The sequence below is a fragment of the Eriocheir sinensis genome, chromosome 29 (assembly GCF_024679095.1).
Source record: "Eriocheir sinensis breed Jianghai 21 chromosome 29, ASM2467909v1, whole genome shotgun sequence".
Classification (NCBI taxonomy): Eukaryota; Metazoa; Arthropoda; class Malacostraca; order Decapoda; family Varunidae; genus Eriocheir; species Eriocheir sinensis.
The window spans coordinates 11866465-11890588 of NC_066537.1; the positions used below are offsets into that span (position 1 = coordinate 11866465).

Genomic DNA, 24124 nt, shown 5'->3' on the forward strand with positions numbered 1-24124 from the left:
TTAAACTTAGTGCAATATCCCATAGCAATTTTTTTGTTGATGAGTACTGACTGGAGTGATACACATGAACAGACCTCTTTCCTAAGTGTTTACTTACACTGCAAGGTGTCAGGCATCAGGCATGTATCGAGGCAGGAAGTTTTGAACCCTAAATCTCCTTGACAGAGTTAATAAAGCTATCTGAATGTGAAACTGTTTATGAAATGAAAAAACTGTTACTCCTTTGGATCTTTGTTGTCACTCGGCCACACTGAATGTCTGCAGAGCCAAAATTACTTTCACAAAATTTTCCCCACCCAATGCTCCACTAACCTCTGCTTCCTTCCTCACCCTCTAGCTAGGCACAGTAAATTTTGAATATGCATTTATAAATTATGTAGATATGCCTGCAAGGCATACTGATGGGCAATTTTGGGGAAAATTATGAAACTAAAATATTTTTATCATTTTCCTGCAAGAAATACTTCCCAGACAATTGTCTGAAGTGAGTCCAGCTGATGATATGACAGTGCTTCCCTCTGGCATTAGAATCTGGAGACTTTGGAAAGAGGTCTGTTGGCAAACAGCCTACACAGCCTACCATCACCACTCCCTCACAGGCGGCAGGGAGGAGTGAACCTGTGCAAGTCATGGCAACAATCACTGGGCTGGATCCTGTCTGAGTGTTCTCCCTATGCCATCATCAACAAAGAAACAATTCTCACATGGTACAAGGAAAAAATACACTGGCATCAGGTTGTGACACATTAGCATATAGGAGGGTGACAGGAAGGACTAGGCTGGGGGTATGTAAGGATGGCGGGAGGAGTTGGTAGTGGTGGTGGTAATGGGGATACTTACGTGCTCAGAAGGCTCCCTGCACGAAAGCTGGAAAAAGCTTGCTTAAAATTAATGACAAAGGCAGTACTGTACAGCAAACAAGTGACTGTATAAAGAGGGCTGGCTGGTCAGGCCCTCAAGGGATCCAAGATGATGATGATGGTGATGATGATGATGCAGTTAACTCACCATTTCTACCAGCTAGGAAAGGTTCATCTCACTGTTCTTGGAAGCCATTTCAATCTCTCTCTCTCTTTCCATGTGTTGAAGGGTCATTTCCACTTATCAAAGCACACGAGAAATTAATCTACCAAAGAGTAAATCTTTTCCCCAACATTCTGCCCAAGATTCGAACCCGGGCCCCCGAGACAGGAGGCAGACATTCTATAGTCAAGCCATTTCAAATAGTCCGTTGAGACGTTGGCTTCCACGGGTCCTTTCCTCCACTGCGATGCCACACAGTCTCAACACTTATCTCTTCCTCTCATATGTTAGCTATAGGTAACATATGAGAGGAAAATATAGGTGTTGGGGCTGTGTGGCAGAGCAGAGTGTAGGAAAGAACCCGTGGAAGCCACACCTCAGCGGACTATTTGAAATGGTTTGACTCATAGGGCCGTATTACAAGTCGAATCCGAGAAGTTTTGGGTCACTACAGAGTTCAGGATGAATAACTCTGTAGGGACCCGAAACTTCTCGAATTCGACTTATAATACAGCCCATAGCATCAAGTCAAAGGGATCTCTGTGGCTAAAGACATTTTGGAGTCATCTTCCACATCTCAGGGCCATTATATAACCTTTTGCAATATTTATTTCCTGAGCATAAGCGTAAGCAAAAGCACTTCCCTGCAATTTAAAAGATGCCAAATGTATACTCTCTCCCTCTCTGTCTCTCTCTCTCCCTCTCTCATCTTACACACCACGTTTACAGTGTTGTTGCTGCTGCTCCTCCTGCCCTGCCCTGACTCTCTTTCAGTGATGAGGTGAAGGAAAATGAGCCATGGAAGAAGCAACAAGGTGAGTATGAATAAAAAATGATAAATAAAAAAAACTAATAAAATGCAGACAAACTTACTGTGAATAGCCATAAAAGTAAGGGAGTACATAGATACATATATAAGCAAGGGGGGAGAAGGTGGATACAAATAATTAGGAATCAAGAACGATTTACGGGTGAAGTTTGCAATGTTCAGGGAGAAAGTTGAGAAGAAAAGCAAACTGAAGAAAAGGGAAAAGGTGGAAGGAAACAAAGAGGGGAAATAGCAGAGAAGCAACTTGGCAAAGGAGAGGAGGAAAAGGAGATGAAGAAGGAGGAAGAAGAGGAGAATGAGGAGCAAATGGTGGATAGTAAAAATAAGGCACTAAAATCATAGCAGTAGACACAATAAAAAAATAAAAAAAACAAGCGGCAGAAGCAGGAGCAGGGGCAGTAGCAGCAGTAGCATGAAAAGCAGAAAAAAAACAATAAAAAAAACACTAAATGCAAAAAAATAAAAAAGGAAAGGAAAAAATGAAACACAGATAAACCATATAAAAACAAAGTGATGCCAACCACAACCACCACCACAGACAGACAGACAGACAACCAACAGCCAAGGATGACGACCAGGAAACCAGCGGGTCCTGCGATCATATCAACAACAGCAAGAAGAACAGCCACCAACGGATCAACCCAAAAAAACAACCAAAGGGAAACGAGTGAGGTGGGTGAAGCTTGTAACGGATATTATGACTACGTAAAGGAGGGAGAAGATTCGGGACACGGCAGAGGAGGCAAAAACGACTGAACACTTACACTGCATCACGACCCCTTGCATCCTGGCACGCGTCTGCTCTCGGAACTTGGCTAGCTCCTCCTCGTACTGCCCCTTCTCGGTCATGAGGCGACGGACGTGTGAGTTAGTGGACTGGATCATGCCGTAGAAGGTCCCGGCATTGCGTTTGTTGCAATCGCCGCGCTCCAGCCATGTGATGAGGATTTGGGCGGCCTTGGAGAAGCTGTCGTCCACTGCTAAAGGTTGGAAAGGAGACGTTAGTGTGCATGGTGTGAGGAGAAGGATATTCTAATCTTTGTATTAGTATTTATTAACAGTTATGTGGCTAGTTTGGCTTATTCAATTTTTAAGACGGAGTTAGTTAGAAGTGTTGGATCTTTGGAGTTAAGTCGGCTATCACAAACTTGGCCATAAAAAGCAATATAAAAAAATCATCAAAACCAACTAACCACAACTTGAAAAATGTCAAAAAAGAACAAATCACCCTCATTATTGTTACTTAAGACTAATATGATGTTTAAAAATCTGCCGTATGTGTTTGAATGCTGGGGATAAAGTAATGGTGTTTGTTAAGAGTCCAGCTTGACCAGATCACACCCTTAGAACTGTCACTAACCTTTGAGCTGGTCTGCTATTAGAGTCGCCTCATGCTCTGAGTAGTGGACCACCGGCGGGGGGGAGGGCGGGCGGAGACGCTCTGCCTCGATGCGCTCGCGGTGCCTCTGTTCCCGCTGAAGCTGTCTCTGGCGGCACTCCCACTCATACCTGTGCGAGGACATTGTGACGGAGGTGAGTTCAGGACGAAAATAAGATGAGGAAAGGCAATTTCATTTTTTTTAACAGCAAAGGAAGCAGCTCAAGGGCAAAAATAAAGAACAAAAAATAAAGAAGCCCACTAAGCTCTGCTCCCACAAAAAGAAACAGAATGAGTGGCCAGAGAGGAAGGTCAATTTTGGATAGAATTGAACTTTCAGGTCTTACGCAGGAGAAAATACAGGCAGAGGAAAGTTGTTCTAGAGATTACCGGCGAAAGGGATGAAAAATTGAGATGCTGGTTATCTCTTGCATAAGGGATTTGGATAGCATAGGGATGAGCAAGAGTGGAAAGTCATCTGCAGTGGGGCCACAGGAAGGGGGGAGGCATGCAGTTACCAAGTTCAGAAGAGAAGTCAGCATGAAAACATCGATAGAAGATAGAAAGAGATGCAACATTATGGTGGAATTTTATGAGGTAGAAGATTATCAGGAAAAGAAGGAGAGTTGACGAGAGGAAGACCTGAATAGAGAGGCTGCTAAAGGCGAGCAAAATGGACAACTTCAAGTAGGAGAATGAGGCTGACAAATGGAGGTATGGAGGCTTTCAAAACAAGTCAAGAAAATCCACTCACTGGTCATCCCGGGCTTGAGCATAATCCACGTGCAGCCTCCCAGTGTTTGCCGCCTCTGTGCTGTTGTTGATTCGCATTCGATAACCTGGAGAGGGAGAGAGAGGGAGGAGAAACAAAAAAATGAGGAACCATCTTCTTTTTCATTTATTTATTTTATTTCATTTTTATTTATTGCATCTACATTTGTCATGGTTTGTTTAGCCCCTGGTTAGTCATATGTAATGAAAAAAATAAAATCATAAGCATAACTACATAGAGTAAGAGAGGAAAACAAAGAAAAGAGGGATGTTTTTTTCTTCTGCATCTGTTTTTTCAGTCCCTCATTTGTCTAATTTATCAAAGGAAAAACAAATCATACACATAAGTAAACAGAGACATATACACAGTGACTGAGAGACTAACACACCCACAAAAATAAATAAATAAACTAAATAAATAAAAATAAATAGATGAAAATACAACAGCACTCACCAGTAAAAAAAGATTGCAATGTCCACAAACTCCTCCACACAAATAAACAACAAATAAAATAAATAAGCTAATAAAAATACAACTACAACTCCACTCACCAGACAGAAAAATTGCATTGTCCACAAACTCCTCCAGCTCGTAACGGATGTGGCAGAAGTTCTTTTTGCTGAGGCGGATTGTCGTGATTTCGCCGCAGCGCTCAAACACATCGCGCACAATCTCCTCTGCAACATAATGCTTCAGCTCACGCATGTTGTCCGCTGGGGTGAAGGCGTGTGTGGCTACTAAAGTGTGTGTGTGTAGGAGTGTGTGTGGGGAGGTAGATAGGTTAGTAGGGAAGGTCAGGATAGGTTAGGTTTTGTAGGTAGGTATGTGGGTAGGTATGTAGGTCAATAAGTAAGGTTAGGTTAAGTTGGGTTTGGTCAGGTTAGGTTAGGTTAGGTTAGGTAGGTAAGGTAAGGTAAGGTAAGGTAAGGTAAGGTATGGTAGGGTAGGGTAGGTTAGGTAAGGTTAGTTTAGGTTAGGTAGGTAGATGAATTTGGTTAGAGTAGGTTAGGTAGTTAGGTTAGGTTAGGTAGGTAAGGTAAGGTAAGGTAAGGTAAGGTAAGGTAAGGTAAGCTAAGGTAGGGTAGGGTAGGGTATGGTAGGTTAGGTTAGTTTAGGTTAGGTAGGTAGATGAATTTGGTTAGAGTAGGTTAGGTAGTTAGGTTAGGTTAGGTAGGTAAGGTAAGGTAAGGTAGGGTAGGGTAGGGTAGGGTAGGGTATGGTATGGTATGGTAGGTTAGGTAAGGTTAGTTTAGGTTAGGTAGGTAGATGAATTTGGTTAGAGTAGGTTAGGTAGTTAGGTTAGGTTAGGTAGGCATATGCGGTTCCTCTGTGATTATGTGAGGCTTAGGAGACAGGTCAATGCATGTCTCACACTATCTTGTTCAGCATTCAGGTATATGTCCAAGACTCAGCAGAAAGGTAAAGGCACGTCCCGCACTGACTTCAACCATCAAACAAAGACGCACAAACACTCCTTCCCTTGGGTGCATAAGTGTGTGCATTCAAGAGGGTGTATTGAGGGATGTATGCAAGGGGTGTAGCCGAGGGTGTAGGCACATGAGGATGCACTTCAGCCACTGTTTAGGTCGTGACTGAGAGGAATATGGAGAGGAAGGGAGATAGGAAAAAGGCCTGCATACTCTGAAGGGAAGGGAAAGTCTAGTTGTTTGTTTGGCCTCGACAGGAACAGAGGAAGGTAGGGAGGAAATGACAAGGGAGGGGGAAGAGAGGGATGGATGGAGAGAGGGAGGGAAGAACAAACAGGATGGAGGGGAGGATTTGAAATGAGAGGGAGGGAGGGAGGGACAAATAGAATGACTAATGAATGGTAAAAAAGAAAGAAAAATTAAGAGGGAAGAATAAGTGAAGTAGGGGATGTGATGAGAGAGAGAGAGAGAGAGAGAGAGAGAGAGAGAGAGAGAGAGAGAGAGAGAGAGAGAGAGAGAGAGAGAGAGAGTGAAACAAATAAAATGAAGTAATAAATAATAATAAAAGATGAAGAAAAAAAGAAGTGGGGGATGTGAATTAAGAGAGGGAAAATAAAGGCAATGAGGAATAAACAATAAGAGAAATAAAAGAAAAAACAGTAAAAGTAACGAACAATATTACAAAAACCGCAAAAAATGATAGATAAATAAAATAAAAAATAAAAATACACTACAAAACAAAAAAAACATGATAAATTTGAACATAAAGGAAAGTGGGTGGAGCCTAGAGAGAGAGAGAGAGAGAGAGAGAGAGAGAGAGAGAGAGAGAGAGAGAGAGAGAGAGAGAGAGAGAGAGAGAGAGAGAGAGAGAGAGAGAGAGAGAGAGAGAGAGAGAGAGAGAGAGAGAGAGAGAGAGAGAGAGAGAGAGAGAGAGAGAGAGAGAGAGAGAGAGAGAGAGAGAGAGAGAGAGAGAGAGAGAGAGAGAGAGAGAGAGAGAGAGAGAGAGAGAGAGAGAGAGAGAGAGAGAGAGAGAGAGAGAGAGAGTGAGAGAGAGAGAGAGTGAGAGAGTGAGAGAGAGAGAGAGAGAGAGAGAGAGAGAGAGAGAGAGACAAAGGGAAACCTGTGATCCCGTTATGACCTAAAAGTGTAACAGGTTATTACTGAAAGGCTCTGACCCTAAAATGACCTAAAAAAGAGGAGGTAGTAATTGTTATTATTGTAAACATCATCATTATTATTATTACTCACATTTTTTCTTACCATTATTATTATTGTTGTTATTTTTTTCCTTTCCTCAACATCAATATAAACCATTTATTATTATTGTTATTACTATTATCATTATTATTATTTTTATTATTATTATATCACACACTTACCCGTCACGTTCTCAGGCAGCCCCCCAACAAAAATGGTGCGACACCCAAGGGGCCTCTCCCTGGTGGTGGGGGGCGGCGCCAGGCGGTTGGGGGGCACCAGCACGCAGGTCTTGCAGTGCAGGGGGTTCTTCATGGGCACTGTGAGGCCGTCGGGAGACATCATCCAGCCAAACATGCCCCACGTGATGCGGAAGTCACCACTCTGGGGGAAGCAACGTGCAGAAAGTGGTGGAGGCAAATGTGTTCATCCACCAGCTTTACCTTCAGCCTTGTGTAAACATATTTGTTTACTTTTATCCACAGCTTTGTCTTAATTATTCATATAAATTAAAAACACTCAGCAACTCACCATTGGTGGGCCTTCAGTTGGAGGTCCCATGGGCCCCATTGGTCCCATAGGTCCCATAGGACCCATAGGTCCTCCCATGGGTCCCATTGGTCCCCCCATTGGACCCATGGGTCCTAGTGGCCCCATTGGTCCTCCAGCTGGACCCCACATAGGCCCCCAAGGTCCAGGGCCAGGGCCCATGGGGCCAAACCCAGACCCAGCCGGGCTGGTGGCCTCCAAGGGCTGGACGGGTGTGCTGCCTAATCACACACACACACACAGTTAATGGGGATGGTAGCAACAAGAGATAACATTAACAGTAGTAGTAATAATAATATATCAAGTAGTTATTATAAAAAATTCCTTAGCACTGGCAGCTGAATACAGGAAGAGATACAATATATAGACATCCAGAGTTTTGAGAAATAGTTCAACCCACAACAACAAGCAAAGGGCAGCTCACCATTCCCAGCAGGTAGATTGTCATCACTGCTCCGCCCGCTGCTGCTGCCGGCGCCGCTGCTCTCTTTGCGGGGGCGGTCGCGGCGGCGGTCACGGTCACGATCTCGGTCTGGCCGGTCCCTGTCACGGTCCCTATCACGGTCCGAGTCTCTGGAGAGGCAAAGGAGGGGAAACACATCAGATCAGCAGCGGCAGGAAGCACCCGGCCAACACACTGCTTGACTCTAATGCTCGTTAAAAGGCTCCAAATATTGCATGTCAGCCTTGTTATCCTAGAAATTAAATTTGAATTGCAATTCAAATATTCAAACCTCATCTAAACACACACACACACACACACACACAGAAGGTTATGGGAGTGACAAGCAAGTAAAAAGAAAGAATTAGGCAAAGGAAGAAACGAAGAAGATAAAAGGAAAAGGATAATAAAGCAAAAAAAAAAAAAATAATAAAAAAGGAAAACTAAAAGCAATAAAAAAGAAGCACACACACACACACACACACACACACACACACACACACACACACACACCTGATCTCAATCCCTCGCAACCCACCTGTCCCGGTCTCTCTCTCTGTCTCGATCTCTGTCCCTGTCTCGCCCCCTGGACCTCTCTCTGTCTCGGTCTCTCTCCCTCCCGTGGTCCCGATCTCTGTCTCGATCCCTGTCTCGGTCTCGGTCTCTCCGGTCCTCCACCAGGATTGGCTCAGGCCCACCGGACTCCACCATTTCCCCATTGTCTGTAGAGGAAAAAGTGAGGGGAAATGGTTAAAATTCATCTCCATATTTTCTGTTGGTGGTGATGGACAGAAGGATGGAAGAGGGAATCGTTAAAATACAACTCTATTTCTCAGTTGTCTAAAAAAAAAGAGAAAGGCTGAGGAAAATAAGAGAGGTGACGGTTAATATACACTTCCATTTCTCTCTTGCTGCTGGTGAAGAAAAGAATGGAGGAAAATGAAAGAGAGGGAATGCTTAAAAAATATTATTACTCCATTTAACTTGCTGCTGGTGATGGAGAGCAGAATGGATGAAAAAAAAAGAGAGGGAATTATTTTTTGTTGTTGCTGGTGGTGAAAGGAATAATGGAGGAGAATGATCAAGAGATAGAATAGTTAAAATACAGCTCCATTTTTTTTCTGTTGCTGGTGGTGGAAAGAATAATAGAGGAGAATGAGAAAGGAATGGTTTAAAATACATATCCATTTCTTCATTGTGGGTAAAGAGGGAAGTAACAGTTGAAAATGAATTAAAACCAGACAGCATGAAGTCGACAAACACACACACACACACACAAAAACTGATACCTACACCCACACCCACCAGCTATCCTTTCATTTTTAACAGGAGCAGCACTTAGCAGTTTTTCCCCTTTAACCCCTTGGATGCGGATTTCCTACAAGAAGACATCACCAAGCTACAGGAGTGGAGCAAAAAGTGGCTGCTACAATTCAATGAGAAAAAATGTAATGTTATGCACCTTGGGAGGAGAAATCCAGCATACCAATACCACATGGGAAATACCCCACTATCCACCACAGAGGCAGAGACAGACCTGGGAGTATATGTTACCAGGCTACCAGTGAAGGCAAAATCCGTGCCAATTGCAGCGGACGGGTTTGGCTCCTTCCTTCAGGGTAAAAAAAAGAAACATGCACTCCCACCCCCCCACAGAATAATAACACTCACTGGAGGACACAGGCATGGGTGGTTTGTTCTTGTTGGTGTTGAACTCTAAGGGGGCATCGTTGGTGGCCGGGTTCACTGCCAGCTGCATGGGGCCCATCATTGCCGGGGCCAGGCCAGGACCCATCCCAGGAGCCATGCCCATAGGCCCAGGTCCCATCATTCCTGAGTGGATCAAAGAGAAGGCATGGAAGGTTAATACATCTTATGAATGAGCTCCTATAAATGAATAAGCATCAATAAATTACATCTCTTACTGCTAATTAACCCTGTAGCTGCGAGGATCATGTTTCTTAATGGTCCCTCCAAGCGAGAAAAATGAGAAAAAATCACCCCTCACACAAACCATTTCATAATATATATCAAAGCATTTGTGATCAGATTATGTATCATCTATTTGGGGGGTTTATATCATGGCACAAATTTGGCCTGTCGCTGCTACGCGGTAAAGCCACAAATTTGGCCTGTCGCTGCTACCGGGTTAAGTATATAACTTCTGACACCAACTTGTTATTATTATTATTATTATTATTATTATTATTATTATTATTATTATTATTATTATGAGATGAAACAGGTAAAGAGGGAGGAGTGCAGATACTATAAGTTACATTTCAGCAACCTCTCAACACTTAAGATGCCATGAAAGAGAATATGAAAGTAAAGCAATGAGGGATCCAGGGTTATTATTATTATTATTATTATTATGAGATGAAACAGGTAAAGAGGGAGGAGTGCAGGTACTATAAGTTACATGTTCAGCAACCTCTCAACACTTAACCTCTTCAGTACCATGACGCAGTATATGAGTCATTTCATCTCTCGAACCATATCCTAGAGACGCTGTATGTGCGTCATGGTCATTGGACTATTCTACGTAGTCTGTAAAACCAGGATATGGCATGGAGGTTATGTTTTGTCTGCTTGTATTGAAGGGGTTAAGATGCCATGAAAGAGAATATGAAAGTAAAGCAATGAGGGATCCAGGGTTATTATTATTATTATTATTATTATTATTATTATTATGAGATGAAACAGGTAAAGAGGGAGGAGTGCAGGTACTATAAGTTACATGTTCAGCAACCTCTCAACACTTAAGATGCCATGAAAGAGAATATGAAAGTAAAGCAATGAGGGAAGAGGAACATGTTTAGAGAATACAGCTTACAGAAATAGAGGGACAGAGGGGAAGGGTAATAATTATTTTGAAAACTACAAAGGCAACCAGTTATTCTATTTACTTATTTATCTAAAAAAAATAATTACGTATCTAACTTTTTAAGACTAAGCCTTGGGGTCAGTTTTTACATGATTACTACTTTTCTGAAGGCATTAAAATGTTCTTCAGGTAAGCACATCACAGCAATGAGAGAGCTTTTATAACTCTCCAGGAACTTAACAAACTCTACAGGACAATAAACATTTTAGAGAAGTGCATTAACTGTGCTTTTAGTCCCAAACAGTCCAGTAACAGTGCGAGCTTAACTAGAATCACCAAAGCAAACATTGTCAACAGAAAAACAGAGTGGTAGCAGTGCAAGCATAACTAGAATCACCAAAGCAAACACTGTCAACAGAAAAACAGAGTGGTAGCAGTGCAAGCATAACTAGAATCACCAAAGCAAACACTGTCAACAGAAAAACAGAGTGGTAGCAGTGCAAGCATAACTAGAATCACCAAAGCAAACATTGTCAACAGAAAAACAGAGTGGTAGCAGTGCAAGCATAACTAGAATCACCAAAGCAAACACTGTCAATGGAAAAACAGAGTGGTAGCAGTGCAAGCATAACTAGAATCACCAAAGCAAACATTGTCAACAGAAAAACAGAGTGGTAGCAGTGCAAGCATAACTAGAATCACCAAAGCAAACATTGTCAACAGAAAAACAGCTAACAGGTTGACTCTTACAAACAAGTACAAAGAGACAGAAAGTGTGTTCCAGCCACTGTTGTCCTCACCTAGGGGCCACTCACCTCCTGCAGGGTAGTCAGCCGGCATGACAGGGCCTCCAGGGGGCGGAGGAGGGGGTCCTGGAGGCCCTGTTGGTCCTGGGGGAGGGGGAGGGGCCATCATCCCCCCCATGGTCATGTTGGGGGGCCCCTGGCTGGCAGCAGGTGCAGGGCTGGCCATTGTGGTGCAGGGGGGAGGCCCAGGGGGCATTGGGGGCATGGGGGGAGGGCCATCTGGAAATGAGATAAGAAGCAATATTAACATGTAGAAATACTAAAATTCAATCTCTTCTTCCATCTTCTCTTCTCTTAGCCCCTTAACTGCAGATATCTTACAAGAAGACATCACCAAACTACAGGAATGGATCAAAAAGTGGCTGCTACAATTCAATGAAGAAAAATATAAAGTCATGCACCTTGGGAGAGGATATCCAGCATACCAATACCACATCGGAAACACTCCATTATCCACCACAGAGGCAGAGAAAGACCTGGGAGTATATGTTACCAAGCTACCAGTGAAAGCCAAATCCGTGCCAATCACAGCAGACGGGTTAACCAGATCTTGCACTCTCTATCCATTACTTTTTTGTGCTTTCTGTTCATCCCCCGGTCTGTCTCCCATAACCCCCACCCCCCAAAAAAATAATAACATGTGCGAATCACCCAGTTAATCACCTTTGGCCCCCACAAGGAGAGGAGGCGGGGGAACATCGGCAAAGAACTGCGGCCTTTCATAAGCTAGTTCGGCCACGTCCCTCAGGATGTGGCGCATGCGGAGACGGACACGGTAGCCAATGGTCTGTGTACCGGCCGAGAGGAAGGGCAGTGAGCGGAGCACTGGGTCAAAGTCTGTGTCAAAGTCGGCGGTTGTGGAGGTGGAGGTCATGGCGAGGTGTTTCGGGTGCATGGCTGTTGTGGTTGTGTTCATGAGGGTTTGGGTGGACTGTTGTGTGTGTAGATGTTTGGCTGCAAATCTATCTATCAGTCTATCTGTCTGGATGATGATGGTGGTGTCAGGAGGAAGTTAATGTTATGATACTGTTATGAAGCTTTGGGGTGGATGTGAAAAGCCAGGAGGTTACAAAAGGTGGAATTCTGGGTCAAAAGTAGTGGAGAGACCCTGGTGGTACTAATGGACAGCTTAAAACTATATACTTGAGACAAAGCAGACAACTGGATATGAATCTTTGGAATGAATATGAAAAGGGTGGAAGTTACAGTTGTTGAGGAAGGGGTGAGTTTAATTTAAAGATGGAGAGAACTTAGATGAAATGGATGAACAAAATTAATCTGAAAACTGGAATTGAAGTTGGAGTGAAAAGAGCGAAAGATGGAGAGAGAAACTCAAAGGAAATTGAAAAGGCTGGAAAATGAAAATGCAAAAGCGTTAAGTTACAGATGGTGGAGTTCTTAGGTTAAAAGTAAATAGACAAAATGAACCTCAGTTAAGCTAAATGAAACTGGAAGAAGTGGTAAAAACTGAAACAAAACCAGCAAAGCAAGAACAATCAGAGTGAAATGAGGGTGAAACGGAAGTGAGGTCAGAGAAAGTGAAGGTCAAAATCCAGGTGAAGCTAGTTTGGTCAGGTCATTCAAAGCTGGGATGAAAAATAAGGTCAAGGTTGGCAGTGGTGGTGGAGTGGAGGAAGGAAGTGGTCAAGGTTGTGTGAGTATAGCAAGGGCAGTGCTGGAGGTCAAGCTTTAGGTCAAACTCTACAGTAGGTTTGTGGGTCAAGGTCACTTAGTTTCTTTTTTCGATACGTTTAGAGGTCAGAAATCACCCTTCACAATTTTGTTTTTGTTTTTCTTCAAATATCACTTTCTGAACTTCTTGGTCATTCCTATGCAAGTTCTCTTTATTTAGTTGGTATTGATTTCCCTTTCAACGGTCAGTCTTGGATTTTAGAATATTATAAGTATCTTTTCATACTTCTTCCAATCCTTCACTGGTGTTGCAAAGTCTTGAATCAACACAGTTTCTGAAGTCACTCTTGTCAATGCACTTCAAAACATCTTAACTTTTAGAATGTGATAAGTATCTCTTCACACTTCTTCAAAACAAACCACTTCTTTCAATCCTTCACTGGTGTTGCAAAGTCTTGAACCAACACAGTTTCTGAAGTCACTTTCGTCAATGCACTTCAAAACATCTTAACTTTTAGAATGTGATAAGTATCTCTTCACACTTCTTCAAAACAAACCACTTCTTTCAATCCTTCTGGTGCTGCAATTTTTCTAACCAACACAGTTCCTGAAGCCACTTTTGAAATATGCTAAATATCTCTTCAAACTTCTTCAAAACAGAGCACTTCTTACAATCCTTCACTGGCACTGCAAAGTCTCAACCCAACACAGTTCCTGAAGTCGCTCTTGTCAATATACTTCAGAACATGTGCATATTCTTTCCTTTTTCTCTTCTCAGCCACAATGCTGTTTCACTCACAATGCCAAATAGTTAATCGTGAGCAATGAATTATCCAGTCTCTACACCTTCCTTCTTCTCTCTGCTGAATGCTGAATATAAGTTCCTTGTCTTATTCACACATGTCGCTGTTTTGGTTGTGAAACGTCAACAAACAGGCACTTTTTCCTGGTGCTAACACACACTGTCAATATGCAACTCTACCAGACAAAACAAATGACTAAAAATGTGGAGAAAAAAGTTGGTTTCTCTTCTTCTTTTTAGTTTTTTTATAATTCCTTCACATATACTTCTTTCTTTTCCTTTTGGAGTGAGAGGAAAAGTGTAGACTGTAGAATGTGAATGCTGAAAATCTTGGATGTAGGAGTTTATTTCTCTCCTTTCTTTAACTTCAGGTTTTTTTTCTTCTTTTCTTCCTCTAGTTCCTTCACATATTCTTTCCTTTCCTTCTGGGAGTGAGAGCAAAACTGTAAACTGTTGAGCGTAAATACTGAAAAACTTGGATGAAGGAGCTTATTTCTCTCCTTTCTTTAGCTTCTTCTGGTTTCTTCTTTCTATTCTTCCTCTGGTTCCTTCACATATTCTTCTTTCCTTTCCTTCTGGGAGTGAGAGCAAAACTGTAAACTGTTGAGCGTGAATACTGAAAAACTTGGATGAAGGAGTTTATTTCTCTCCTTTCTTTAGCTTCTTCTGGTTTCTTCTTTCTATTCTTCCTCTGGCTCCTTCACATATTCTTCTTTCCTTTCCTTTTGGGTGTGTGAGTGAGACAATAATGTGAATAATGAAACACCTGGATGGAGTTTCTTTCTTTTTTCTCTCTCTCTGGTTCCTTAACACACTCTTCTTTCTTTTCTTCCTCTGGTTTCTTCACATATTCTTCTCTCCTTTCCTTTTGGGTGTGTGAGAGACAATAGTATGAATAACGACACACTTGGATGGAGTTTTTCTTTTTTCTCTCTCTCTGGTTCCTTAACACACTCTTCTTTCTTTTCTTCCTCTGGTTTCTTCACATATTCTTCTCTCCTTTCTTATCAAGGGTGAAAACCAAACTACACAGAGCACAGGTTATAGCGAACTCGGTTGAAAGAGCGGACTTCTTTCTCTCACTTCATTTGGTTCCTTCACACTCTTCCTTCACTTCTTGGATGCGAGAGACAAACTGTGAAGGGGGTTGGTGTGTGTACATGTGTGTGTTAGTCTTGCTGGTGCCTTGTGGGAGCAGGGAGAGCTGACTGAGGGAGAGGGAGTTAGTGTCTGCGTGTGGGAGGGGTGACACTCCCTACCTCTGTCACTTCCTCTTTCACGGTCCCTCCCCTTACCTCCCTTCCTCTCTCTCCTGGCCCCTCCCTCTTCCTCTATCCATACTTTTCCCTCCTCCCCTTTCCTTCCCCCTTGTTTGGTAGTGTTTGCTCTTCCTCCCTTCCTCCTCTCCTTCCCCTCCCATACCTCCACCATGGCCTTGTCTCCTCACAATGTAGCTCAGCCTTCATTACCAGCCTCCCTAAATGTTGGACAAATAGTGGAAATTCTCTCTCTCTTTCTGACTCTGCTCTCCTTTCCTCTCTTCTCTTGTTTTCTTTTCTTTTCTTTTTCTCTGCTGTTCTGTTCTGTTCTCTTCTCTCCTCTGTACCTCCCCTCTTCTCCTCTCCTCTCCTCTGTACCTCTCCTCTCCTCTTCTCCTCTCCTCTGTACCTCTCCTCTCCACCTCGTTAGCACAGGTGAAAAGGTGTTGAATTTTAAATGAATAACAAACAGCAATAAGGGCGAGAAAGAGAGAAAATATAGTGCTTCAGGTATCTTGTGTTTAAAGAGAGAGAAGAAAAATAAAGTGCTTAATATTTTTTGAGTGTAAGAAGGTGAGAAAGAATAAAATGTTGCAAGTCTGTGTTTTAGAGAGAAGAAAAGTACAGTGCTTCATGTATTTTGTGTTTATGAGAGATAAAAATAAGTGTCTCATGTAGTTTGTGTTTAAAGAAAGGGAAAATAAAGTGCTTTGTGTATTTTGTATTGGAGAGAAAAAAAATAAAGTGCTTCAAATATTTCCTACTCAAGAGACAGAAAAATTTAAGTGCTTCATAAATTTTGTGCTTAAGAATGAGAAATAAAAATAATGTGCTGTACTTTACTCTCTTGTACACCCTCATCACTACATCATTAGGAGAAAAAAAGGAACAAGAAGAGGAAGAGAAAACAGCATCCAGTCTTCCTGTGAAAAGAGATCCCCCCCATAATATACCAGGAAATGCAGGTTGGGTGTGTGTTGATTAATGAATGCTAAACAGTGATGTAACAGGATAAACATGCAGGTGGAGAGATGGGGAGATAGGGGCAAGGAGGGGAGGGAGGAAGGTAGGGATAGGGGAACATGTGGGAGGGGGTAGTAGGAAGGAGAGGGAAGGGAATAGTGAAGGTAAAAGGGAGGAAATAGGAAAGGGAGAGAGAAGGGAATGGTGAAGGAGGAGATAAAGAAGGAGGAAGAGGGGAAGGAATGAGTTGAGAGGAAGGGATGGTGAAGAAAGAGGAGAGGGAGAGGCACGAGAATAATGAAGATAAAGGAGAGGAGAGAGGAAAGAGAAGGAAATGGTAAGGATACAGGGAAAGATCGAGTGGGGAAAGGGGAAGGAACATATTGATAGGAAGGGATGAAAAGAGGAGAGAGAATGAATGGTGAGTAAATAGGAAAGGGAGAAAGAAATGAGAGGGAGGAGAGGATGGAAGACAGGAGATAGTGATAAGAGTGAAGAAAAGATTAGAGACAGGAAGGAATGAAGTGATAAAAGTGAAGGGGAGTATAAAGAATAGAGGAGAGCTAATGGTTAAGGGTGATGGGAGAGGATAGAGGAGAGGTGAGGGAAGGGAGTTGTGAGTGAAGGGGAGGATAGAGGATAGGGGAGAGAGGAGGGAATGGAGAGGGTGACAGGGAGGGGCAAGGGTTGAAAAGCGTCAGTTTGCAAGTGTGCCATGGTTAAGGTCGCCAAGCAGGGAGTGGGTCAGTGTCACGCAAGGAGGCACACTTGACACACTGACACACACATGATGAAATCTAGGCACCTCATAACCTTGTCTGGCTGCTGACTGGATGAGGCTTATGTTTAATTCTCATCAATTGAAGTGGCAGGCTTTTTAAAACTAATATGGATAAAAATTCAATATCTTCATAAAAATACTCCATTTTACTTAAACCAAGAGGAATTTTTACACAAACAGATGATGGATGATCTCTTTTACTTGTGTTCCAGGCAAACCCACGTTGGCAAAAAGTGTGGAAAATTTTTCTTTTACTGCTGTTTCCTATTTATAGTTTTTTTCTTCCACTTTATAGTACCATGCTCTTTTGAGTGTTTAGAGGCATGCTTTGTTATGAAATGAATAATAACCATAATATGACCATGTCACTAGGGTAAAGATTGGTTTTATTTCTGTGCCAATCTCTCATTTTCTACTAAACCAACTGCTCTTTTGTTGTCATAAATAATTTCTACTTACCTTCAAACCTCCCAGAGAAACATAAGAAAGGTGTAGAGGTAAAAAAACAACTGAAAATACTAGTCATGAAATGTGCGCGGGAACCCCTGCAGCCACAGGTGGTGTCAACCCATGGCTCACCATCGTAGCCTCCTCCACTGCCAGTGACAACAGCAGCACAGCGTGAAGCTTATCACACATATTTAGGGTAAAAAATAGCTTAAAAGATCTGACCAAACTAAATTTAACCTGACCTGACCTAACCTAACCTACCTACAGTAAATACTTAACATGGTCATATTATGGCTATTATTCATTTGCACAACACATAATGCCTCATAACATTCAAGAGCTTAAAAACTAATAAATGAAAGAAAATACCTAATCTTACTTATCTAGTAACATAACATATTAAACATAACCTCCTTACAATAAATATTTAACATGGTCATATTATGGTTATCACTCATATACAAGAGATTATTTTTTTCTTAGTCAAATACTTTAATTCAAACCACTCTCGGAATCTGGAAACGCATATAAACCACATAATAACATGTCACCAACGCTCAAAGCTTCACGAATTAACACAATCACGCTGAAAAAACACGAAGAAAAAGCCAAAAATAACAAAAAAATACCATCCCAGCCTCACTCTTAGAATCTGTAAATGCATATAAACCACAAATAACATGTAACCTACGCCCAAAGCTTCACGAATCAACACAATCACGCTGAAAAAACACGAAGAAAAAGCCAAAAATAACAAAAATCTCAACCCAGCATTAGTCGAACCCCCCACAGAGAACCAGACGAAACCTATCCTCAGCAGATTATTACATCCTCCCGGCCTTTTATTAGCGCTTTTACCCTTATTTATAGGCCTACAGTGTATAACAAGGTGGTTTTACTCACTCATCATGCCCCCCATGTAGCCGTAAGGGGCGGCCATAGCACAGAACGTGAAAAATATTGACTGATGTTGTGCCTCTTCGCCCCTCTTCTGATGGTCTTGGTCTTGGCCCCCCGGCAGAGTTTCTGGAGACAGTCTTTACAACAGCCCCCCTTGGACTCTCGTTATGGCTATTTTTAAAGGCTACGGAGAATATTAGCCTAGTTTTCATGAGTGTTTTCCAGTTTCAAAGAGCAGAAGCCTTGTCTAAGTACAACTAGAGTCATAGAATTACCCCCCGAGATAGTCTTTACAACAGTCCCCCCCCCCCCCCCTTTTCCCGTTACGGCTATTTTTAATGGCTACGGAGAATATTAGCCTAGTTTTCATGAGTGTTTTCCCGTTTCAAAGAGCAGAAGCCTTGTCTAAGTACAACTAGGGTCATAGAGTTACCCCCCGAGATAGTCTTTACAGCAGCCCCCCCCCCCCTTTCCCGTTACGGCTATTTTTAATGGTTACAGAGAATATTAGCCTAGTTTTCATGAGTGTTTTCCAGTTTCAAAGATCAGAAGCCTTGTCTAAGTACAACTAGGGTCATAGAGTTACCTCCCGAGATAGTCTTTACAACAGCCACCCCCCCTTTCCGTTACGGCTATTTTTAATGGCTACGGAGAATATTAGCCTAGTTTTCACGAGTGTTTTCCCGTTTCAAAGAGCAGAAGCCTTGTCTAAGTACAACTAGGGTCATAGAGTTCCCCCCCTGTATAGTCCTTACAACAGCCCCCCCCCCCCCCCCCTTTCCCGTTACGGCTATTTTTAATGGCTACGGAGAATATTAGCCTAGTTTTCACGAGTGTTTTCTCGTTTCAAAGATCAGAAGCCTTGTCTAAGTACAACTAGGGTCATAGAGTTACCCCCGAGATAGTCTTTACAACAGCACCCCCCCCCACCCCACCCCCTTTCCCGTTACGGCTATTTTTAATGGCTACGGAGAATATTAGCCTAGTTTTCACGAGTGTTTTCCCGTTTCAAAGAGCAGAAGCCTTGCCTAAGTACAACTAGGGTCATAGAGTTACTAGTTCTATAATCACACTCTGTACTGCCTGGGGGTTGGGATGGCATGTTCCTCCCTTCTCCCTTGTTTACCTACAACAATAAACTGTCAATCACTCAACCCCCGAGATAGTCTTTACAACAGCCCCCCTTTTTACATATGTTACGGCTATTTTTTAAAGGCTACGGAGAATATTAGCCTAGTTTCCATGAGTGTTTTCCCGCAGAAGCCTTGTCTAAGTACAACTATAAGGTCATAAAATTACCCTTTCAAATGGATGAAGTGTTTGAGAATGCGGCCCCAGCTAGTCTGCCTTATATCACCTTCCTTTACAATTTCATCTGATATATCGTTTCGCTTTCACCTTCTTGGATGTATTTACACTTTCAGTTATTCCTATATAAATAATCCTACTTTTCACTCACTACGTACGTTTCTTCATTGTACGTGTGTGTGGTTAATCGTAGTCTTTTTATCTCTTTTTGATGATTGATGTTCGAAAGTTCTGTTTTTCTGTTTGGATATTATATTTCTTATGTGTTGTTTTCTCTCGTTTTTTCTTGTTCTTTATTCGTATTCCTCTTCAGACACTTTAACAGGTGTGTGTTGGGGGTGAAAAGAAGGTGAGTGAAGAGGTGGGGGTAGTTTGTGTGTGTGTGTGTGTGTGTGTGTGTGTGTGTGTTGGGGGGGATTGGGGGGATGTGTATGGGCTATGTGTATGTGTGTAGGGTGAGGTTCTGTGAGTAGGCTATGTGTGTGGGTACTGACTACGGATAAGCAAAACCAAACCAATCACAGCGGATCGTGTGCATCGGTGGGTATTACTACTTGACGCATTGCTCTAGTTGCCGAAGGTGCAAATGTTAGAAGAAAAACCCTTAAAAGGTGCATTACACATTAATTTATTTACTCGTTTTTTTATTTTTTTTGATTGCTCCATTAACATTATGCAACAAAATCATCGTGTCTTTACCCATTCATTTATTCATCTATCCTACTGTTGCTTCCTCGGTCCTCCAATAATAAGGTTAATAATGTGCAAAATACCCTGAAATCAATATATCAGTCAATGCAATTTAAGTACACAGTTGAAGTTAAGATCATGTCAGTGTTCATAATCGTACGTGTTTATATAAGAGTCAGAGCACAAAGCTTTCCAGAGATTGATCTGCTGACAGCTGTCCACCAGAGATGTTCGGCACCGGGCAAATAAATAGCTTGCGAATAAAAAGTTCAACGTGATACCAGCTCACGCTAGCTAGAGGAAGATGTCATGAAGCAATAGTGAGACCTGAACCCTCTAGGAATGAATGGGTAAATAGAACACCAGAATCTTGGTTGCGTGTAACCTTTACCGTACAATAATTTTCTCTCTCTCTCTCTCTCTCTCTCTCTCCCTCTCTCTGCGCAGACAGACATCACACAATACAGAAATAGCAAGTTCTGAATAATCTACGAAATCATCGGTGGAAACAAATCCTATATAGCTACGCAAGACATAATCTGAATGCCTTTGATGCACGAATATAATTACGACGCACCCCGCAGCAAAACGTACCTTAAGAGCCTCTTCTTATTTATTGTACAACGTTTGTTATAAGGTGCTGGCTTGTCTTTCATCATCTCTCCATTCTCTCTTGAACTTTTAAAACTCGGATAGCCTAGAAAAAAAGACCAACCAAGTGAAAAACTACTCTTATAAGGCACTGATAGGCAGCTAAACGTATGGTATAGGCTATGTTGTGTCTTGTAATGAAATTCAGCTGCTCTCTATCTTGTAAACATTCATCTATTGTAAAACTACTGGATGATCATAAGTAAGAAATCATAACTTCTTTTTTATACTCATAGAATGGTAAAGGGCCGTTCCTTCTCTCGCTCCTTCTTCCTTCGTAGGTAACACATGCAGACGTAACAGCTGTACAGAAGAGTAAACGATGCGAGGAAAAGGAGGAAGAAGAACGCCATAAGAACGGGCAGATGTAGATCCAAATTGGATAACTTTGTCATCTTTACGAGCTCCGTGGCGTTCTTGGCTGCATTCACTAAGCTGTCGTTTCTGTTGGCATGATTTGTATTCTTATGTCGATAGAAAGACACTAACTCATTATCCAATGTCTCTGCGTCTGTTTTGCTCTCGCTGTTGTCCGTCTTTGTTATGCCTTTCATGATTTCCTTTTCCTTTTCCCTTCCCGTCAGCATTGGGACTATGTTGTTAAAATTTCCATGGTGGAGTTTCTCTCTGGAACCATCTGGATAGGAATCGATTTTTTTCACTATTACTTTTTCCTTTTCCTCTCCTTTTTCGCCCTTTCTAATTAGCGTTTGAAAAAGCTGATCGAATTTTCTATGGTGGAGTTTATTTTTGGGATGTCTGACACGAATATTAAGACCTTCACTAGATAAAACCGTTTTTCTTTCAGTTAACGCAGTCTCCCTTCTATAGCGCTTGATCACATTTGCGCGTGTATCCCTGTCAACCGCTTCCATTTTCTCTGGTGATACTCTCTTCAGAGCGTAGACCAATTTATTTATGAGGTTTGTGACTATTGCCTCCTTTTCTTCCAGTGTCTCCTGCTGATCATCTTCGGGGTCTCTTTCCTCTTTCTCCTCTTCTGCTTCTTCTACGTGATTACTGTTTAGGAGTCCTGCGTTGCGTCTGTCTGAAATAAAAGTACAAAAAATAAACAAAAAATATAGTAATTAATGAAATAATAAATAAATAAATAAATACTGTAAATAGTCACAATCTCATTTCTCTCCTAACCAGACTAAAGGAGAGAGAGAGAGAGAGAGAGAGAGAGAGAGAGAGAGAGAGAGAGAGAGAGATTCAGGTGGACAAAACACCTGTGAGGAGCAGATCAAAGTAAAATCACTTATATGGTTCCTTTCCATAGCGTCGTGTTTGCTGTGCATGTGTAGCCAACATAAGATTGCGCAGGTGTGTGTGTGTGGTGGTGGGGGGGTGGGGGGACGATTGCTCCCTCTCGAACGAGGGAGCACGGGCCTTTGCCAAAGGCAAAGCAGGGACCCGACAGACCGACTCTATCGGCGATCGAAATCTAGCCGACCAAGTCGGTCTGTCGACGAGGACTGGCGTGTCTGTGTGTGTGTGTGTGTGTGTGTGTGTGTGTAACAATTAATTAATATATGCATGTTATTCCCATTAATGATCGATTTATTTTCTTCATGCTGGTTCCCTCTCTCATCTCTTCCTCCTCCTCCTCCTTCTCCTTCTCTTCCATATTATTATCATCATTATGATACAACAACAACAATTACTGCTTTTACTGCTACTACCACTGCTAGTACTACTACTACTACTACTAATAATAATAATAATAATAATAATAATAATAATAATAATAATAATAATAATAATAATAATAATAACAATTTCACTACAGTACTGCTACTACTTCAACAACAAAGAACAACAAAACTACTACTACTACTACTACTACAAAAATACATCAACAGTTACTACTACTACTACTACTACTGCTATTACTACTATACTACTACAACTTACCTACTGCGTTATCCTTGCTGGAGGAGGACGAAGTGGTATCGAAGGAGGAGTCAGATGTATTATGAGCAGGAATTAAAGCTCCTTCCGATTTAAGGACTTTTATGGCTAATATTCCTCCCACCACCCCGATCACCACCATCACCGCCACCTTTCCTGCCACGCTCTCCATTTCGACTGACACACACACACACACTCTCTCTCTCTCTCTCTCATTTGACTCACTTGTATATGTATATTTTAATGAAAACTGTTATTCAAGTCTTAATTCATTTTATTATTTTTTTGTGAGTTCAAGAATTAATCGCATGCATACTTTTGATGATACTGCAGAACACATGCTCTCTCTCTCTCTCTCTCTCTCTCTCTCTCTCTCTCTCTTGAAAGGGGGACATAAGGGTTCACCGTCAGCTTTTTATCCACCGCAAGATGGCAGTGCAAATATTTTTCGTCATTCCCTTTTTTCCGGTAACGAAGTAAGCAAAAGCTGTACAAATATTTTAGGATTCGACAAGGTTTCAGATATTGCTAGTAAAGAGAAGGTGCCGAAAACGAATATCATCTCCAGATAATCTTGGTTTAACATAGAGTAGCAAGTAACCTAGAATATCATAGTCGGAGGTGGGGGGTTTTTTACAGTAATTAAAATGCAAACAGCTCAAGGGCAGAATTGTTAATACCTAATAATAATAATAAAAATCCTCCCCATGCCTCGCTATTGTAAAAAAAAAAGTGCATAGATGAGAGGTCAAATGAGGTCAGTTCCGGAAGGAGGTGTCTTGATACTCGCCTCCGATGATATTAATTACTAAAAGTATTACAAGAGAAGGACGGAGTACCTAATTATGTCATTAGACTGAGGGAGGTGGATGGCGTTGAAAAAGGCCTTTGTCTTGCAGAGGCTTATAATACAGTAATGGCTGAAGATAACTGATTGATTATTTGAAGATTATGTGTCTTATAAAGTACATTGAAAGGTCGTTTGGGTAGAATTTACCAGTTTCCAGAAGTACAATGCATATTTATTTTAGTGATTGTTGTCGATTTTAGTGGATAAGAGACAGATAAATACTTTGCAACGTTTTAAGAGGCCCGCGTATGTGTTGTAAGGGCCTGTTTACACGAGGCGTTTCTAACGCGCGTTAGCAAACGCGCGTCAGATTCACGACCGTTCACACGAGGCGTTTTCTAACGCCGCGTTAACGCCGCGGTTTTGTTTGTGCGTGCATATGTATGAGCCAGACAATGCAGAGAGAAGACAGTACCAACCAGGATGGACGTAGAAGAGGTAGCGGCGCAAGCGGCGAGAAAGGAGATATTGATTCATCCACTTTACGAGACAACTTACTTACATGGCATGCGCACCTGTACCCGAGCTTAAGACAACATGAAGCCAAGTTTTTCAACTATTTTAGAATGTCAGTGAAGTCCTTCGATGAGCTGCTTGGACTTATCCAGGAAGAAATATCTTCATGCAACACCTTGATGAGGGATGCTATCTGCCTCCTCCACGTGGAGTGGTTG

General features: G+C 42.0%; 2 protein-coding genes across 4 annotated transcripts in view; both read right to left on the reverse strand.

Annotated features, from left to right (window-relative positions):
- LOC127005059 (ecto-NOX disulfide-thiol exchanger 2-like) overlaps positions 1–18168 on the reverse strand; it is a 27792-nt gene extending 9624 nt beyond the window's left edge. The window contains exons 1-11 of one of the 3 annotated variants that reach the window (XM_050873532.1): positions 18041–18168; positions 11245–11469; positions 9289–9450; positions 8156–8339; positions 7600–7748; positions 7158–7396; positions 6809–7010; positions 4554–4679; positions 3985–4069; positions 3213–3361; positions 2617–2832 (exon numbers count right to left, since the gene is read on the reverse strand). In XM_050873532.1, coding sequence (XP_050729489.1) covers positions 2617–2832; positions 3213–3361; positions 3985–4069; positions 4554–4679; positions 6809–7010; positions 7158–7396; positions 7600–7748; positions 8156–8339; positions 9289–9450; positions 11245–11469; positions 18041–18077 — 1774 coding nt within the window. In that variant the 5' untranslated portion in view covers positions 18078–18168. Of the gene's footprint in view, positions 1–2616; positions 2833–3212; positions 3362–3984; positions 4070–4553; positions 4680–6808; positions 7011–7157; positions 7397–7599; positions 7749–8155; positions 8340–9288; positions 9451–11244; positions 11470–11913; positions 14946–18040 lie in introns of those variants that run through there. The other 2 variants (XM_050873530.1, XM_050873531.1) reach the window with 2 other exon arrangements.
- A 1751-nt stretch (positions 18169–19919) lies between these two features.
- On the reverse strand, positions 19920–22765 carry LOC127005300 (uncharacterized). Its single transcript, XM_050874091.1, has 2 exons — positions 22604–22765; positions 19920–21734 (listed from the first exon to the last, which is right to left on the reverse strand). The coding sequence occupies exons 1-2, from the start codon at positions 22740–22742 to the stop codon at positions 20917–20919; spliced, it is 957 nt and encodes a 318-aa protein (XP_050730048.1). The 5' UTR covers positions 22743–22765; the 3' UTR covers positions 19920–20916.
- Positions 22766–24124: the final 1359 nt, after the last annotated feature.

Excerpts from the sequence above, each read along its gene's own strand:
- LOC127005300 (XM_050874091.1), bottom strand. The coding sequence starts at position 22,742 with ATGGTGGTGATCGGGGTGGTGGGAGGAATATTAGCCATAAAAGTCCTT. Across the intron at positions 21,735-22,603 it reads CAGCAAGGATAACGCAGTAG|ACAGACGCAACGCAGGACTC; the intron begins GTAAGTTGTAGT and ends CTTTTATTTCAG.